This window comes from Lagenorhynchus albirostris, chromosome 10, assembly GCF_949774975.1.
Source record: "Lagenorhynchus albirostris chromosome 10, mLagAlb1.1, whole genome shotgun sequence".
Classification (NCBI taxonomy): Eukaryota; Metazoa; Chordata; class Mammalia; order Artiodactyla; family Delphinidae; genus Lagenorhynchus; species Lagenorhynchus albirostris.
This window is the reverse complement of record NC_083104.1, coordinates 75,037,931-75,056,824: the sequence shown is the minus strand read 5'-3', so window position 1 is coordinate 75,056,824 and position 18,894 is coordinate 75,037,931. Positions and strand designations below refer to the sequence as shown.

The following is an 18,894-nucleotide window of genomic DNA, read 5'->3' as shown; positions in this document are numbered from 1 at the left end:
TAAGGCAGCAACCACATAGATGAAAACTGAAAAATTCAGCGCAGGGAAATAAGTGGCCTCCAGGTGCGGACTCACATGGAAGTAATCCCAGCATCGCCAACCCCTTCCTCACCCCTAATGCCATCCCACCAACCGGCAGATGCTTTGGCCTGAAAAAACTTTTTTCTTTATGGTTCTGAGGGCACAGGAGAATAGCAAGCTCTAGCATACATGAGCCTCAATTATGATGACTCTTTCCCCCAAATTTCCATTGTGCTGAATATAGTCAGACATTTGCAGGAATAAGTATCCAGCAGTTTTCCTGACCGGTGGCTGACAGTCAGTCCAAAACCACAGAAGTGCTCTAGTGTCTGTGGCTTATTCTTCCAAAGAGCCATGAAGTTGTTGCGAATGACACTCAATGCCCCTTTTTGCAAGAGAATCTACATTCATCCCTGTCCTGCATACGCACAGCCTTAGACCAATGACCATGAACTATGTCACATGCAACTCCACCCCCCGGGAGCTTAAATACCAGCCTGCTCTCCATAGGGTTAGTGGGGTTTATCCAAAATACAAGGATCCAAAAATGTCAAGTAGCTGAGTAGGTTTTTTTTTTTTTGGGCCGCGCAGCATGTGGGATCTTAGTTCCCCAACCAGGTATCGAACCCACGCCCCCTGCATTGGAAACGCAGAGTATTAACCACTGCACCGCCAGGGAAGTCCCTGGGTGGGTTTTTCTTAAATTATAATTTTATCTGGTGGCAAGACTGAGGGGTGCAGGGGAGAGGAAGAGAAAAAGAAAGAAAAATGCTGAATGAATGAGGTGGTATCAGGAAATTATTTTTAAGTCCATCTTCATGAAACTATGTCAGGAAAGGCACATGGCAGTCTTCAGAATGGTCCCTTTTAGTTTGCCATATATTAATCCTCTAGTGATGTTTGACCAATCGGCAGGGTCCCTTAACCAGAACGCCCCTTTCTTTAATCACTCCCAATAGATTTATGATCAATTCCATATAACCATGGAAAACTGGCAGTTTTCCGGATCATTGTAATTAGCAATGGTGCTAATGAAAAGTGGGCACGGTTATTGTACCTTTTCTATGTTAAACCCAGTGTTTTATACATTTTTCATCTTCATACATCCTGTGAGGTAGATGCTATTATCGCCATTTTACAGGTGGGGAAGTGGAGGCTTCGATTTCAATCATTTGCTCAAGGCCACATAGTAAGTAACATAAGTTTCTGTGCCTTCCTGGTCAGTTCACTACATGAACTATTCACGGATGGCCTTGCTTCCTAATAGTTGAATGCAATTTTCTGAAATCTTATTTTATCCAGGAGCCTAAAAAACGGGATAAGAAATATTTAGATACCTTGATATTTTGACCAGAACATCACAGCATCCTAAATTAATTGTGTGGTATTTTAGTCCACGTTTACAGTACGGACAGGGTGTGGCGTGGGCAGAAAGAACCATCCAAAAGAGGAGTTGCCAAACCTGCTTCCCCAGCTCCTCTGATTTTCTCAGCACATGGAGCTCATGAAGGACATAGCACAGCTTAGAGGGAAAAATCTGTATGTTGTGTAAACAAGGGACAGCCATAAAAACACACACAAAAACAGCAAACACCGTGTTTTCATTTCTGTCTGTGAAATGGCTTAATACCAGGGTTCCCCAGAATTTTACTGTGAAAACAATAAGAATAGTTACTATTCCTCCAAATCACCTCCCGTGGTAGTGCTCACTGCTCCTGTTTTCCAGACAAGGGAGCTGAGGCTCAGAGATGCTAAGCAAGTTCCCCTGGGCCACACAGCTATGCCTGGTACAGAACCAGGATTCAAATACAGACCTGTGTATCTCATAAGCTCCCACTCTTATGGGCCCATGGGTGTTAGGTCTTTAAAAACATTCTTATTTCCCAAGCATACTTTATTGTAAAAAATTAATTTATTTTCCCACTCTTAATTCATCAAAGACACAGGACAGAGCTTTCAGTCAGCATGAGGTATCAGTTATCAGTAAGAAGCAGTTGATATCTTTCAAATCAGTAGCAAAGAAACTTGATGTTTAGGTTAGCTGGGTGGCTTTTTCATAAGCAAATGTGCAATTTTCTACCAGACTATTTAAAATTTTTTTTGCATTTTTATTTTATTTTATAAATTTTATTGAATATAGTTGATTTACAATGTTGTGTTAATTTCTGCTGTACAGCAACGTGGTTCAGTTATACATATATATTACACATTCTTTTTCATATTCTTTTCCATTATGGTTTATCACAACTATATTGAATATAGTTCCCTGTGCTATACAGTAAGACCTTGATATTTATCCATCCTGTATATAATAGTTTGCATTTGCTAATCCCAAACTCCCAGTCCATCCCTCCCCTCCCCCCCTCCCCCTTGGCAACCACAAGTCTGTTCTCTATGTCTGTGACAGATTATTTGAAATATTGAAAATAGCTTTGGGATCCCCATTAGTACCATTGAGGACTGTTAAGTGTGCAAAGATCCCAAACTGGGAACCATGTCCCTAGTAGCTGGCAGACTGTCACTCTGGGGCCTCAGATCCCAGCTGCCCAGGGGTGGAGTGAGGAAGATGCGTTGCCTCATTCATCACCACAAAGACCTCTCGAGAACCCCACTGGTGGTGGCATTCAGAGAGTAGCATTAATTCCATGTATTTGCTTTGGGACCCTGATATCTTTTGTTTTGGGTTTCCAGATGAAACGAAGTTCTCCATCACCCCAGAAATCATCTTTGAAGGGGATACGGTAACTCTGATGTGTGAGAACGAAGTTTTGTCCTCCAACGTATCCTGGCAGCACGTGGACACAGGCTTCGACATCCAGAACAGCAGCAGATTCTCCATCTACACCTACGTGCTCAACAACATGACCTCCGTGTCTCGCCTCACCATTTACAACATCACGCAGGATGACGCGGGTGGGTTGCCATCCAGTAACCAGGGCGAGGAAAGGAATGAAGGGCTAAGAAAGAATCAAACCGTGGTGGTGTGTGTAGATAGCCTTTTCCTCTTCAAAATGAAGTCACCAGGCTCAGCTTTTCAAAACTGAAGATTAATCCCATGATGAATGAGGCAAGCAACTTTAGCCTTGGGAGACAAATATAATTTTCCACATTTACTGAAGCTTTTGAGTTGGAACCTAAGACAAAAAGTAAACTCCTTTTTTTAACATTTAAAAAAAATTTAGAAGAGCCTTGTTGAGGTAGAATTGACATATAATAAGCTGTACATATGTGAAGTGTATAATTTAATAAGTTTTGACATGTGTGTACACCCGTACAACTATGACCACAATCAAGGTATGAACATATGGGTGCCTGCTCTCCTCCCCCGCCCATTTTCTTGTCCTCTGTTTTAATCCCTCCCACTTGTCCCTCCCCAGCAACCACAGAAGCATACGTTTTGTACCTGACATTCTAGAATTTAATAGCCCCATCGTAACCCAGATGTCAACAGGAGCATCTCTTTTTCTCTGAATGAGAAACTGGGCTGCAGACACATGGGTTCTATCGTATGTTTGTTGACTCTAACCTGCCACAGAGTTAAACAGGATGCCAAAATTATCCATGATCTCTTAATTCTCCAAGGTTTTCCCATGTTCCCTTTCTACCTCTGAAGCATCCCCACACTTCTTTTCTTACTAGCAAGGACTCAGATTTCCGCTCTTTCCTGAGAACAGCTCTCTACTCTTTTATCTTATGGCATCAGAAATACCTGCCTTGACCTTCTGCACTTCCTGAATCTTCCTTTAGCGTTGTTTAGACCAAGTCTCAGATGCTTTTGGAAGTGATGTTTCACGAAGTACCGTCATGACACATGAGATGAGGCTATCATTCTTCTAAGGAAATAGACATGTGTAATAGTAATAATAAATGCCTTTGTGTGTTCAATACAGGTGAATATATTTGCAAACTGACATTAGATATTTTTGAATATGGGTCCAGAAAAAAAATAGATGTTACATCCATCCAGATTTGGGCAAATGAAGACATGAAGGTGATGTGTGACAACAGTCCTGTGTCTTTGAACTGCTGCAGTGAGATGACGGTGAATTGGAGTCAAGTTGAATGGAAGCAACAGGGGTCTGTAAGCATTCCAGGTGAGACTGTTAGAAGCCCTTCTGCAAACAGGTTTTTGCCTCTTGGCCAAGTAAAAATGGGAGATGCGGTCGGTGAAAGAGCCAATGTCAGGTGGCTGGGTTTTTTTCCAGACTGAAAAAGTATGAGGTTTGATGCCAGCTCCAGCTTAGCCATTCTGAAACAAAATTCCCAAAATATACACACACAAGTTTCATGCTTGGGTTGTAGACAAGATTCTGGCAGAGAAGACCCAAGAGGGAGTGACGGGATGATGCAGGTGCATGGTGTCTTGCCTACAGACAAGACAAGCTTGTCCCCACCGCCCTCTCCTTTCCCTCTTCAGCAGAGAGCCAAGGATTAGGTCATTGGCTTTGCTTTGGGGTCTGACTCTGAGAGTCTCATTCCTGTGTCTCTCCTCTTGGCGTCTGTCCTTCCCACTTCTCTGCCTTTGTCACCATGTCTCTTTCTGTATTATCTGACTCCATGCCTCTGGTTTTATATCTTTCTCTGACAACCTGTGTGTCTCTCAACCAATGTCAATTTCCGATCCTGTTTGCAGATCTGAGATATCACTGGAAATTCCCCACCTTCCAGTTTATACTGATGAATGACAAGAAGGAGAAATTAAAATAGCATTGGTGATTCTGTTTTGTATACTAGTTTATGATCAACCGATTTTTAAAAGATATGTTATCACTTTTAATCCCACTTAAACTTGACCACAAGTTTGAAGCTGGCGTTTTTTTGCCTCCCATTTTCAAATAAGGAAATCAAGGTTCAAATGAAATGACTTATCCAAGATTGTCATAATTAGGAAAAGAAAAGAATTGGGACTCACCTTGTTTCACAGCCTTCGCCTTGGTCAAACTATATCACACATGCCTGGTGAGCCAGCACTAGAGTGAGTTGATCCGGCAGAATTTGTATTGAAACAAAGGTTTGTTTCAATACAATATCTAGGTTTCTGCCTAGAAACCTCACATAACAAGATCCAATCTTTCCCTTAAGAAATGACAGTATTATTTGCTCACCTTTTTTTTGTTTGTTTGTTTGTTTTTTGCGGTACGCGGGCCTCTCACTGTTGTGGCCTCTCCCATTGCGGAGCACAGGCTCCGGATGCACAGGCTCAGAGGCCATGGCTCATGGGCCCAGCCGCTCCGCAGCATGTGGGATCTTCCCGGACCGGGGCACGAACCCGCGTCCCCTGCATCGGCAGGCAGACTCTCAACCACTGCGCCACCAGGGAAACTCTTGCTCACCTTTTTTAGTAAAAAATCCTTAAAGGAAAATGTGGCTTTACCCATGAAATACATCAGTGTGGTGGAGCTTTTATTTTATAAAGCCGTTGCTATCAGACATTATTAAATCATAAATAAAATAAGGATCAGTTTGGATGTAACGTTTTCTGAGCACATCTAGTTTGAAAAGCACATTTGTTTTCTACCTTAAAGTGCTCCAGAGAATGGAAAAAGCATCTGGTAACTGTTGAACATGTTGACATATGGTCCATTTAGTCACTTCCCTAATTTTTAAGGAAGAGGAGGTGTAGACATCCTGGAGGAACTGCCAGATGGTAGAAGGACCTTGCACAGTTCCCGGAGTACTGACTTAGACGCTTTCAACTGTGAGAGGTGAAAAGCCTCGCCATCTGGCAAGAGAACCAGGAAGTCTGCTGTGCAGATGCTCAGGAACCTCGCTGCGGCCACCGCTGCTACAGACATTCGTAACGCCCAGGGTGGGCTGAACCGACCGGCAGAACAGTGGATTTCCTGCCACAGGGCTGGCCGCCGGGGGCCGGCAGGGTTGTTTCTCTGATGAATTTAGCCCCTGCTTTCAACACCCTGCCCTCCTTCCGTCTCCCTTGCCGTCCCCTCTCTGCGGCAGTCTTTCTCCAGATTCCACCAGTTCTTCTATCACCCGTTTTTCCAGCTCAGCAGAAAGCAGTCTAGCTAGATGATTCACCCCAAAGCATCTAGAAGTGCATGTATTACAGCTTCTCAGAAACGGTTGCACTGGATTTTCAAAGCACTTCCGGCAAAGGATAAGACAGAAAGGAAGTAATCTGCGTGACAATTTCTAGCTTTAAGAAGGCGGTCTTTTTCGAATAGGGAGGGCTTTCTGAGGCTATTTCAAATCATGGGGCATGGGTTGATGATATAAGTGGTAATGGTAACAAGTAATAGTGTTAATAGTACTAGTAGTAATAACAGAGGTACGAATAGTCATTAGTGCAACTTCTGGTTCGCCTGTACTTAGCGCTAGCTTTGCCTGTACGGGAAGGTACTGACCACTTGGGAAATTTAAAGGCAACAGCGTTTGTATTCTCACCGTAGCTCTTGTTATGCGATGATGAAAAAACAACAGTCTAATTCCCTCTTTGACAGAACAGTTTCCAGACGAGTTCGTCAACTTCTTCTTTGCCCTGACTACCACTGACTTTTTTTTTTTTTTTTTTTTTTTTGCGGTACGTGGGCCTCTCACTGTTGCGGCCTCTCCCGCTGCGGAGCACAGGCTCCGGATGCGCAGGCTCAGCGGCCACGGCCCATGGGCCCAGCCACTCCGCGGCACGCGGGATCCTCCCGGACCGGGGCACGAACCCGCGTCCCCTGCATCGGCAGGCGGACTCCCAACCACTGCGCCACCAGGGAAGCCCTAATTGTGTGTTATTATTTATGCTTCTGTGCCATCTGAAATGCTATGTTTGTAGCCCAGTAGGACATAAGTAAGAGATAAGGGAGACTTTTTTTTTCTTTATTGAGCAGAAATCGGCCTTGTGGGCTTCAAGTCACATTATAAAGGGCCGCTAGAGACAGGCCTGCCTCGGGGGCTGAGGCGAGACCTAGAGAAGCAGCTGGAAGTGGCAGACAGCCCTGTCAGAGGCGGCCTCTCCCAGCCTGGCTGCCCTTCAGGGTGTCCACAGTTGTCTTTTGAAAATGACCAGCTGTCAAGGTTCCTTCTGAGAGCCACTCGTTCACAGTCTCCACGTTTGGGCTCCGGGCAATTTAATTTTCTTCAGTTTCGCAGGAGATGTTATTGTGAGAACCACGGATTTCATCCCATCCCTCGTCTTCCACATGAGGAGACTGAGGCTTTCCGTGAGCTGCCCACCATCTCCCCGAGAGCACCAAGGGTCCCCTCCTCGCCCACTGCTCTCTCTCCTACCCCCTGTGCCTCCCTCTGTGTTCCTAATGTTGCTGTAGGCAAATCTGATTTTAAATAGTGGTTTCTCTACTTGTAGGAATGCACACAAAATTGGGCTTAAAAAAGAAAAAAGAAAAAAAAGAACTTGAACCCAGGCTTCTACTGTAGAAAAATTAGCCTTACAACCCGTGCTTTCCAGTAAGACAGAATCTGGTCCTGAAGAGCTGTCATTCCAGCTCTGCCTTGTTCCTGCTGCAGAGCAAGTTGGGTCATCTTGACTCTGAGAACTTAATCTTTTTTTTTTTTGGCTGCGCCGCACAGCTTGCGGGATCTTAGTTCCCTGACCAGGGATTGAACCTGGGCAGTGGCACTGAGCGCACTGAGTCCTAACCACTAGATCGCCAGGGAAGTCCCAGACCTTCATCTTTTAAATAGTGACAATGGTACCCACTTTGCAAGACTTTTGAGAGGAGGAAAAAAAAGAAGATAAATGTCAACATTTAAAACAGTTGCATACTTTGCATCTGCCGCAATAACTGCTTTCTGGTAAGGGTGAAAGCTTTGCAAACCATGCCTTTATGTATCCTCAGTGTCGTGGGCAATTTTCACTGGATATTATTTAACCTTGAGCCGCTGCTAGGTTAACTGCCTACCAGCTCTACTCCAGAAAACAGAGCGTGAACTTATAGGCTGCATTCAGTAACTTCCATCGTTCTGCAGTCAAGGGAGAGGAACGATAAAGGATGGAGTGAGGTCCTGGAGGAATTAGAGAAAGTAGGTTTTCTAAAAATAAGTAGAGGGGTGAGCCTTGGAGAGGAAAGGGACATTTGTACTTATGAACTAGCAGGTAACTTACTCAAGGTGGGAAATCAGTTTGGTATTCTGAACAACCATTTTGGGGACTGGGGAGAAAAGCTGGTGACTTATCAAAATATTTTAAATATCATTGATCATCCAGCCAAGGCTGGATGGAGTTCATCAGAAGGGTTTTTTTTCTTTAATTTTTGGAAGATTGCCAGTGTTTGAAGAATGCCTGGCAGAAGTACATTGCAGAAGGCAGGGCTGGAGGAGAGAGAGTGAAAGAACCGAACCAAAAAAAATGGCCAAGAGGCTGTTATAGAGCCACAGGCAGGATGGCTTGGAGGGCACAGCGTCTCGGGAATGGAAAGGAAGATAGCGAAGAACAGCTATTCTGAAGGGTAAATTGCTGTTACCCTGAGAAAGCATGACGTTGAAGCTTCCACTAAAACATATATACTAATAAGAAGGAACGAGTTATGAAAACAGGTCTCAAATGAGATGAATATCAGAGTCCGTGTCCTGTTTCTTCCTCCTTTCAACAATAATAATAGTCAAAATAATCTGACACTTTCTTCCTTCCAGTTGAAGTCATATCCAAACACATGGCTTCCTTTTTTATTTTTCACACTCCAACTACCATCACGAAGGGTCTTTGTTAGGGGTCGGCCCCAGCCAGGCACTGTTCTAAGTGTTTACACAGTTACACTACAATCCCAGGTCACAGCTGTTATTTATTCTCATTTTACATCTGGAGAAACTGAGGCACAGAGCGGTTTAGTGACTTTCCCAGTAACACCCTACTGGTAAGTAGTAACGTTGGAATCTGCAGCCGGGCCACCTGGATGCGGAGGTGGCAGGGCTAACATTACACCCTCCCGCCTCTCCATTCAAAGAGAAGAAATTGAAATAAGAATTCCTTTTCACTGATTTGGCTTCTTTGCTACCGAATCAGACAGTCAGCCAGCTCTGACAGTAAAAGAACCTCTTATGTGGTTGCAGGAAGCCCTGAAACAGACGCAGACCCTCGCTGCAGCAGATACACCCTCACGGCCAATGGCACTCAGTGTCCGAGCAGATTGTCTGGAACGACAGTGATCTACACGTGTGAGTTCATCAGCGCCCACGGAGCCAGAGGCAGTAAAGACATAAAAGTGACATTCAACTCTGTGGGTAAGGACTCTTTCACTAGAATGTTTTGCCTTGCACTTCAAACTAAGGGCTGCCAATCACCTGGGAATATCCGTGAGCAGTAAAGCAGGGCCTTCCATGGTAGTGAGAGTGTGACTGGGGTCAACCACAGAATGGGATTTCCATCTCTGCCATTTAAATGCTTACGAAGTCTTTAAAAGCAGGAAGGGTAGGGGTAAGAAACAGCGGTGGCAGGGAAGGAACAGCCTGCATTGTACTAGAAAGACAGAAAGTGGATGGGAAGTAGGGTTTCACACTCAGATTAGTCACTGAATGAGGATAACACTGCCAATTTCCCACTTTTTCCTCCCATAATCCCATTCTGCCTCCCTTGAATTCCAATAGCCTGGCTCACTCCCCACCATCCTCCACCCCCTCTTTCTCTCCCATTTCGTCTTTTCCGGAGAGAATGCTGCAGGAAGATTTAAGAGTCTGGTATTTTGTGATTATTTTACGGTTGTTACAAATGGGTTTTAAAAAATATTTTAAGTAATTCTAGGCCTCTTAAAAGTATCATTTCTTCTGCTCATATCATAAAGCATTATAACTTCATCCCTATCTGCTAAAGTGAGGCAGACAAACGTGTTTTTCTACCCACCCATCATACAAATACAAACTATTATATTTAGATAAATCCTCAGTTCCCCTTTCTGAACAATTCGGAAAAAGGACTGAGATAAACATACTTGTTACTCTTGTTTCCATTTTCTACTATCCTGACTTAGCACTTTTACAAAGATCAAGATTAGATTTATCTGAAACATTATTACTGTAGAAAAGTTCAGGGTCTTTTGAGGTATTTGCGGTTTTCTAGAATGAGAGCAGTTATACTCTGCAAGTTTTAACTCAGAGAGTTGTGTTGATTCTGTGGGCTTTTGGCTATCTCAGGGACATGCTTAGTCTTCGCTGAAAACCACCGGTCTGGTAGTTTGATTCTCATCTGGAGTCAAGAGAACCAGATTGAGGCTTCCATGCGCCTTTTCCTTTCCACCCTCAGAAACAACTCAGCCTTAGAAAACCATCCCAAGATCCTTATAGCCAGGGAGGGCAACATGAAGGGCATATGAATCCCTTCTCTGTGACTTTGGGGCTGCATCTGAACATTTGAATCCCAACTTCTGGTGGGTACTATGGAAAGCCCTGATTTCTTTTGTTTATGGCTAAGAATAAGATTTCACACTGATTGGAAAAGCTGGCCAGCATCTGTGGGCTCAAGGTATGACATTGTCCACGTAGAGAAGGCAGAGTGAATGGCATTTTGAAATGACAGCTATGCTCAAAGAGGAGTAGAAAGAGAACCAGAGGCAAAACCAGTAGAATGTTCATAGAAGCTTTTATTTATAAGGGTCTGGTTAACAGTTTCAGTGACTAGTTCCTCATGAACTTACAAGAAAATTCTCAGAAATAGGAGTAAATAGGGACATAAATTAGGGTGCCTGTACTTCCCAGCCCAGGTGTAATTATTTGGGCAGTAAACACTGTGATCCCTGTACTTAACATGGAATTCCAAAAACCACTCGTCTGCTTGGAAAGCACTGGCTGGGTACTGGACCCAGTGCTAATGCTGGGGATGTGAAGACGCAGATGAGAGGGTCCTACTCTTAAGGGGCTCACATTTTTATGGAGAAGAGATACAGTGAAAGAAATTAAAATACAGTATGGTATTTTTGGAAGTTATTTTAAAAGAGTAGAGAATGGTGTGGTTATAAGAACTGAGCCATTGAGTCCCCCTTGAGGCGCCTGGAAAAGGTTGGAGGGGAGTTTGGGTTAAGTCGACACCGTAGTTTACAACCTTTTGCCCTGCTGATCATTAGGAGATAATTCCAGCCACAAAGGGGAAGTGCGCGAGTTCCCAAGGCATGTGATGGAAATGGGTACAGTTCAGAGCACCACCGAGAACAGCCTAGAAACAAGTAAAGCTCCGGAGCAGCAAGGTACCAATCCCACGTTGACCCTAGTAGAGTCAGGACAGCCCATGCTTTCTGTCTCTATGTGAAATTTCACTCAGGTATTGATGTCACCAGAAAGACTAAACATTTTACTTGTTATTGGTTTTCTTTTGTCTGTTTTGTTTGCATTCTTTTAGCCAACGTAAAAATAACCCCGGACCCAATTTCTGTTTCTGAGGGACAAAGCTTTTCTATAAAGTGCATCAGTGATATGAGTAACTATGATGAGGTGTATTGGAACACTTCTGCTGGAATTAAAATATACAAAAGGTTTTATACCACGAGGAGGTATCCTAATGGAGCAGAGTCGGTGCTGACAGTCAAGACCTCGACCAGGGAGTGGAACGGTGAGTGAAAGCCCAGATACACTGGACCCTGATACCTGGACCCCTGGAAACACACTGTAATCATTACCATCCCTGGAGGGCCTGCCCTGGGCCATGCCCGTGCCAGCCACTCTATATGACATATGTGCTCACACTAAGTGCAGCAGCCTTCCGGGGGAAGATGTCACTATTCCCATTTTACAGATGTGCAAAGTGAGCCTAGGTTTCCACAATTTAAGCTGTAGAGCCAGGATTAGAACTAGTCTCTTTGATTCTAGAGTCTTTGCTTTGCCATTAAGTTAAGAGGATTTTTTTTTTTTTATTGAAGCATAGTTAATTTACAATGTGTTAGTTTCAGGTGTACAACAAAGTGATTCCGTTTTATACACACACACACACACACACACACACATATACACTTTTTTAGATTCTTTTCCATTATACGTTATTACAAGATATTGAGTATAGTACCCGTGCTATACAGTAGGTCCTTGCTGTTCATCTATTTTATATACAATAAGTCCCCTACACATGACCGAGTTCCGTTCCGAGAGTGCGTTCGTAAGTCCAATTTGTTCATAAGTCCAACAAAGTTAAGCGTAGGTACCCAACTAACACAATCAGTTATATAGTACGGTACTGTAATAGGTTTATAATATTTTTCACACAAAAAATACATAAAAAACACAAAAAATAAAACATTTTTAATCTTGCAGTACAGTACCTTGAAAAGTACAGTAGTACAGCACAACAGCTGGCATACAGGGGCAAGTTCGCATCTTTGAAAGTTCACAGCTTAAATGTTCATATGTAGGGGACTTACCGTATTAGTGATTTGCATATGTTAATTCCAACCTCTTAGGAGGATTGTTTTTTTAAAGTATTTTTACCAGACTTTTGTGTTTCACCCAACTGAGGTATAAAAATTCTGCCTAAAGATTTTATATGCCTAGTTCCAAAGGGGGGAAAAACACGTTTTTGTTTTCTACTTATCCCTAGACATTGTTTAGGTTGGGAGGAAATGCAAATTTTTGAAAGAAAAGGGCATTTGATAGAATTGCTTCAATAATAGCTGACATTTCTTGAGCTGTTGCTATGTGATAGGTATTGTTTTACGTATTTAAGTGTATGAATTAATTTCAAACAATAAACCTAGAGGAGAGTGCTATTATTTATTTATTTTTTTGTAAACAGTCATTTATTTGGATTCATAGTTTTACAAAGGGAATTCTTTCCCACCTTGTAGTAGCAGAATGATATAGTCCCGTTTAGATTGTTATATAGGTCAGCCTTTTTTAGGGAGATGTTTAAACATATAGTATATAACTTTAAAATGTCGTAAAGTTACCACAAAAATAAAAGAACAAAACTACCTAATCATTCTACCTCTCTCTCCATCCTCCCTGCCCCTGTACACCTGGGTCTGGGAGATTTGCCTTATCACTCAAAAAAGTGTCAAGAGTAATGGTCACAGCTTAGGTCGCATGGGTAAGATTACAGCCAGAGATGAAAAGACCACACATCCATAAGAAGCAGTATCCCAGTCAGGCATCTGAAAGGGCAGAGAGGTGGCTCTGTGCAGGCTGAGTAGCAGGCTCTTCAGTGGGGAGATGAGCACCTGCCCTGCCTCCTCCGTGTTCACCATAGACTCATGCAGGGAATATAGCAGCCACCTGCTCCTCAGGGAGGGGCACGATGCCAATCACACTGTCTCAACAAGCGGCACCACCTGCTTTATTTACACAGAGGAGATGCTCAATCGTAACAGCATCATCCCATGCCTCCCTCCCACCCAAGATCATTCTCCTGAATGACCTTCTAAAACAGAGGTCTTACATTCCCCCACTCCAATATACTCACCTCCTGAAGATACTTTGTTATATGTCATTTCAAGATACTTCTAGAACCAAACCCTCACAAAGACATTTAGACTTGGTGCCTGATAACTTGATTACCTTCAGAGTCCTGGGTAAAGAGCAAATCAGGCTGCAGATTTAACTGAGTGGTCCTATCCTGGCGCTGAGCCCAAGGGCTGTTAAGAAGCTGTCCTAAGCCCTGATTCCGGTCATTGGTTACATCTCGGAAAGGAACTCTAGAGTTGTGGGCAGTGACCCACTGGCCCTGAGAATCCTCGGTGCAAAGCTGACTCCAGGAGTCCTTGTCATTCTTTTCGCTGTCCCAGGAAAACACAGGAATAGGACAAGGGCTTTGCTTCACTGCTTCTTTGTTTGCTGCACTCCAGGAATCGAGAGTGCTATTATTATCTCCATTTCACAGATGAGGAAACTGAGGCCCAGTGAGGTTAAGGAAACTACCTGAGGTTATACATCTAGTAGACAGCAAAGTCAAAGGGAAACAGAGACTGTGTTGCTACAGAGGCCAACTCTTAACTCCTCTATTCTAAAGCGTTTCATTCATTATAAGCTTAATCAGTCCAGATCCTGTGAGTTCTTCACTTTTTCATATAAGGCCTAGGCAATATTGTAGAAATAACTACTTATTATCTGGCTGGACTTGGTAGGTACAATCGGGAAATGGGAGTCTTTTTCTCCTGTGCTGAACTCACACAGGAGAGTTGCTCTGCCCAACTGCCCTTTCCTACTATCAGGCAATAACTTAGGAAGAACTGTGGCTGTTCTGGTCACACTGAACTATTAAACAGTCTCAGGTGCTAAAAATCATCTATTCTCATCTAAATCGACTACACTTTTATTTTATATTCAATGTAAATGTCCCCTCCCTCCCAATGGGAATCAAAAAGCGTTTCCTCTCTGTTCTCGTTCTACGTGTTTCCCCTCTGGCTAGCGGCTACTCTGGCTCCTCCAGAGTCGGGGCAAAGAGAAGGAATGTCAGGAACATTGAAAGGTCCTGCTTAACTGTAGATGCTGTTATCATCTTCCACTGTCCCGACAACAGCTGATCCAATGGCGGTTCATCCTCTGATGGGCTCTGGTGTGAAGTCCCGTAGGAAAAGTTCCTTTCATGAAGCTCAACCCAAGCCCTGTCCACAGTCCTCTCTGCTTCACCAAGCACTGGGCGTGCAGGCAACTCCTGCTGCAGCCTTCTCTTTTCACTCCTGCAAAGTCGGCCTGCTCTCCTCTTTAGACTTTTCTAGATAAGAGTCAGACATCTAATCTCAGAGTCCACAGACCAAGCTCTCCCAAGAACTCACAGTCAACCTCTCTCCCTCCCTCCCCACTCCCTCCCCACTCCCTCCCCACATTCCTTAGTGGTACCCTGAGGTCCCAGACCAGAGGCACCTACTCCCTTAAAGATGGGGAAAGGGGGCCTCGCAGGACCGCAGTGCTCTATTTCCCTCTCACTGGCAACTTTCTTCAAAGAACTCCCCAGCCCAGCACACCCCAAAATTCGCATTCCGCCCCCGCTGCAACCCCGACTAAAGAAAGAGCCTTGGAGTAGGTTTTGTGAACCAGATTTGAAACTCAGTTCCACCCACAACAGGCTATATGACTCTGGATACGCCACTTGATTTTATTCGGAAGTAAGTGAATATTTAGGTGGCGATGAGCTAGTCCTTCAAATGCATAGCGATCCCAGGAGGGGAACCTGTGGAGCATTTTCTAGTCCAGGGCCCAGGAGCGGGTGCTGTGCCTGTGCTCCAACTTGACAAGGAAAACCAAGCCTTTTCTCAACTTTCTCAGCAAATGTCTATTTGGAGCGATGACTTCGTTCCACCTCATCTTGGCTTCTTTCCACTCAGGAACCTATCACTGCATATTTCGATACAAGAATTCATACAGCGTCATGGCCAAAGATGTCACCGTCCACCCGCTGCCCCTACAGCCCAATATCATGGTTGATCCTTTGGAAGCTGCCATTCCATGCACAAGCTCCCGTCACATCAAGTGCTGCATTGAGGAGGACAGAGACTACAAGGTCTTTTTCCAAGCTGGTTCCTCGTCCTTTCCGGCTGGTAAGATGCCCACTGCTGAATTGTAAGGACACATGATTCCATATATGTCGAGTCTCAAACTTTACTCTTAAAATAGGGGTAAGGAGACAGAGAGGGATTGCTTCAGGGACATAATGTAACAGAGGGAAGCCCATGAGGCTTTATTGCCTTCTATTTTGCTATGTGACCAGTGGCTCATGGGTTTGTGACAACATCTTGAGAGTCTGTGAGGGTGGAGCCCACTGTTTATAGTGACAGCTGTTGAAGGTAGTGTTAAGTTACCGTCACAAGCCTTCTACGTGCTCAGTATAGTAGACTCGATATTCTGATCACCGCTCCCTCTATGCTATGAATCAGCACGCAATAAAAGTATGGCAGGGGCTTCCCTGGTGGCGCAGTGGTTGGGAGTCCGCCTGCCGATGCAGGGGACGTGGGTTCGTGCCCCGGTCGGGGAAGATCCCACATGCCGCAGAGCGGCTGGGCCCGTGAGCCATGGCCGCTGAGCCTGTGCGTCTGGAGCCTGTGCTCCGCAACGGGAGAGGCCACAACAGTGAGAGGCCCGCGTACAGCAAAAAAAAAAGTATGGCAAAAACCCTTTTAAATGCACAGTTGAACAGGCAAGAGAGTAAGAGAAATAACCAAGGGTCAAAAACATAGAAGAAAACAAAAATAGAGGTAATGCTTTAGCTAATGCTGGAGTTTCCCTGAGGGCATCTGCCAATATCAGAAACCTCAGAATCTTTTTTTTTTTTTAGTTTATTTATTTATTATTTTTGACTGTGTTGGGTCTTTGTTTCTGTGCGAGGGCTTTCTCTAGTTGCGGCGAGCGGGGGCCACTCTTCATCGCGTTGCGCGGACCTCTCACTATCGCGGCCTCTCTTGTGGAGCACAGGCTCCAGACGCGCAGGCTCAGTAGTTGTGGCTCACGGGCCTAGCTGCTCTGCGGCATGTGGGATCTTCCCAGACTAGGGTTCGAACCCATGTCCCCTGCATTGGCAGGCAGATTCTCAACCACTGGGCCACCAGGGAAGCCCAGAAACCCCAGAATCTTGAATTTGAATTTGAAGGCTCTGAAGTGTATGAAAGAAAAGGCCTTGTTCCCAATGCAGTAACTAAGGCAACCTACCCCATCAACACAATGTCAGGACCCTCAGACAATGACACGCTCAGTAAAAGAAGAAGCTAGAAAAACAAAATTCATCTGACAGAGTTCAGAGCCTCAGCGCTGGGTGGGCAAGAATTTCCCCTGAGAAGTATAACTGTCCTGCCTACATTCAGATTTGGGGCTTGAATTTATACAACCTATGTGGTCCAATAACTCCAAGCCGAGGAGTAATTAACTTAAAGTAGTCCGTTGGTAGCACTCAGTGGTACCTGGCCAAAAAATTTAAATCCTCTCTGGTAGAATGTACCCTCCATCCAGATCCCTCAGGATTCCTGTAGATTAAGGTCAGCCAAATATGAACTCACAACCACAAATCGTAATGCATGGACACCTTCACGAGGGATTTTTAAGCTCATTCATACTTTCAAGAACTGTTCTTTGGGACCTATGCTTAATACAAAACATAACAGTAGGCAATGAAAAGGAGACAAAAGAAGTGGGGCATATATATCGATACCTAGAAGGGCATATGTCGTAAAAGAAAATACATAGAGCATTAACTATACAAAATGAGCACTACAGATAGAAAGAACAATGGAAGTTCAGAAAAATGGGGGTCCCATAGAGACCGGACAATTTAGAGACTGCATGGTAGGGGGATATGAAATCAATCTGGGTACCAACCTATTTAAGCGTTTTAACATTCTGTGTTCAACACGCGTGCATTCACTGCTACTTCTAGGCTAGAGGCATTTTGAAAACCACATTAAAGTGAATGTGGCACATTCTTGGGAAAAGTTTGGACAAATTTATCCACATTGGATGATTTTAACAAAATTTGTGCTTTGAATACTAATGCTGTGACTTCATTCTTTCATTGTACCTTAGCAAAAGAAGTTAACGGAAAGCAAGTGTGCTACAAACACCATTTCGTGGCAAACTCAATTTCCTGTCCAGAAAATATGGATGTGTTTTGTCACATTACCAATACCGCTAATAATTCAGTGCGGAGCCCATCTATGAAGCTTAATCTGGTTCCTGGTGAGAACACCTTAAATTATTTTAAAATGTTATAGTCATGAGCAGGGATTCATGTATTCATTCACTCCCTCATTCATCCATCAATAAATACATGTTAATCACTTTCATGTAGCAAGCCTTGAGCTAAGCATGGGGCTTTGAAAAGAAATAAGCTGTGTTTCTTGGCCTCAAGCCTAGGGGAGAGATAAATGCGATTTAAAAATGTTATCACATATAATGTGGTAGATTCTAAACTAGAGGCAGTTGTGGGTGGTTAGAAGGGGCTGCCTGGTTTAACTCTGCTAGTGATTAGGTGGGGAGAAATTGATCAAGAAAGCCTTGCAGATGAAGCCGTATTTCCGTACGTAAAAAGAATCAGAAACTATGTAAAAAGGGCTACGTAAAAAGAATCAGAAACTGTCTTTCCCATCCTTTGTCATCACTGAGCCAATATCCCCCTAAATACTATTGTCAAGGTAAAAGGTCGTGATTTGTGGAGCCATCTCTGTAATAACCAATACCGAAGAGCTCTCCTCAGTAGCAACTGAGGGGCAAGTGGATAAAGGATACTCCTGGGCTTGCATCATAAGCAATCCCCTCCCCGCAGAAATCTTCTCTCTAATAGAACCCGCGACGTCTGTAGGATCCATGGCTCCATTACCAAGCTTGTTTGAGTTTACTGAGGGATTTGAGGTCCTTCTCAACATCTGTTGGTATCTGAGCCCTAGACAACAAAGTAGGAAGCCACTTAGAGCTCCCTGTCTCTCTGAGTCACCGTCCTCTGGACCCCACCAAGCACACCTCTTCCAGGGGGCAGCCAAGGTCATTTCTCCACTGTCCCTCCATCTTAGCCTAGACATCATCATGTTTTATTCACTTACCTTTGTTCTGCTCTTCTTTCTTCATACCAAGTCTGATTCCTCTTCTTTTTCCTAATAGACATTACTTAGGTATTCTAAGATTTTACACAATGGCTAAGAACTCAATTCATGCTAAGTTTAAAAGATGATGAGAGCGGGGGTCTGCTCATCAGAGAGTCAGGGTCCCTTGGAGACTAGAGATTCTGCAATAAATGACATTTTCCCATTCAAGTCTGTCTTGAGTCGAGGTAAAGAAAAGTCATCCTTACGGGAAACCAGAAGGAATAAATGCTTAGGAATGTTGCCCAGAATATTCAGGTCATGGGTGCCTGGGATTTCTGCTACTAATTATATCCTTGGATTAAGGTGGTGCTTCTCAAACTTGCCTGCACCCTAGAATCACCGGGGAAGCTTAAAAAACTGCTGATGCCTGAATTCCAGCCCAAGGGGTTTTGATCTTCTTGGGCTGGAGTGAGCCTGGACATTGGTATTTTCC

At 44.0% G+C, this 18,894-nt stretch overlaps 1 protein-coding gene across 7 annotated transcripts in view; it reads left to right on the top strand.

The window, feature by feature from the left end:
* Positions 1-18,894, top strand: part of ADGRF5 (adhesion G protein-coupled receptor F5) — a 108,987-nt gene that overhangs the window by 78,308 nt on the left and 11,785 nt on the right. For 5 of the 7 annotated variants that reach the window (XM_060163052.1, XM_060163058.1, XM_060163054.1 and 2 more), the window contains exons 9-15: positions 2,713-2,934; positions 3,912-4,115; positions 9,037-9,207; positions 11,040-11,159; positions 11,312-11,521; positions 15,222-15,434; positions 17,407-17,559. In XM_060163052.1, the coding sequence (XP_060019035.1) occupies positions 2,713-2,934; positions 3,912-4,115; positions 9,037-9,207; positions 11,040-11,159; positions 11,312-11,521; positions 15,222-15,434; positions 17,407-17,559 (1,293 nt within the window). The remainder of the gene's footprint in view (positions 1-2,712; positions 2,935-3,911; positions 4,116-9,036; positions 9,208-11,039; positions 11,160-11,311; positions 11,522-15,221; positions 15,435-17,406; positions 17,560-18,894) is intronic. The other 2 variants (XM_060163056.1, XM_060163055.1) reach the window with 1 other exon arrangement.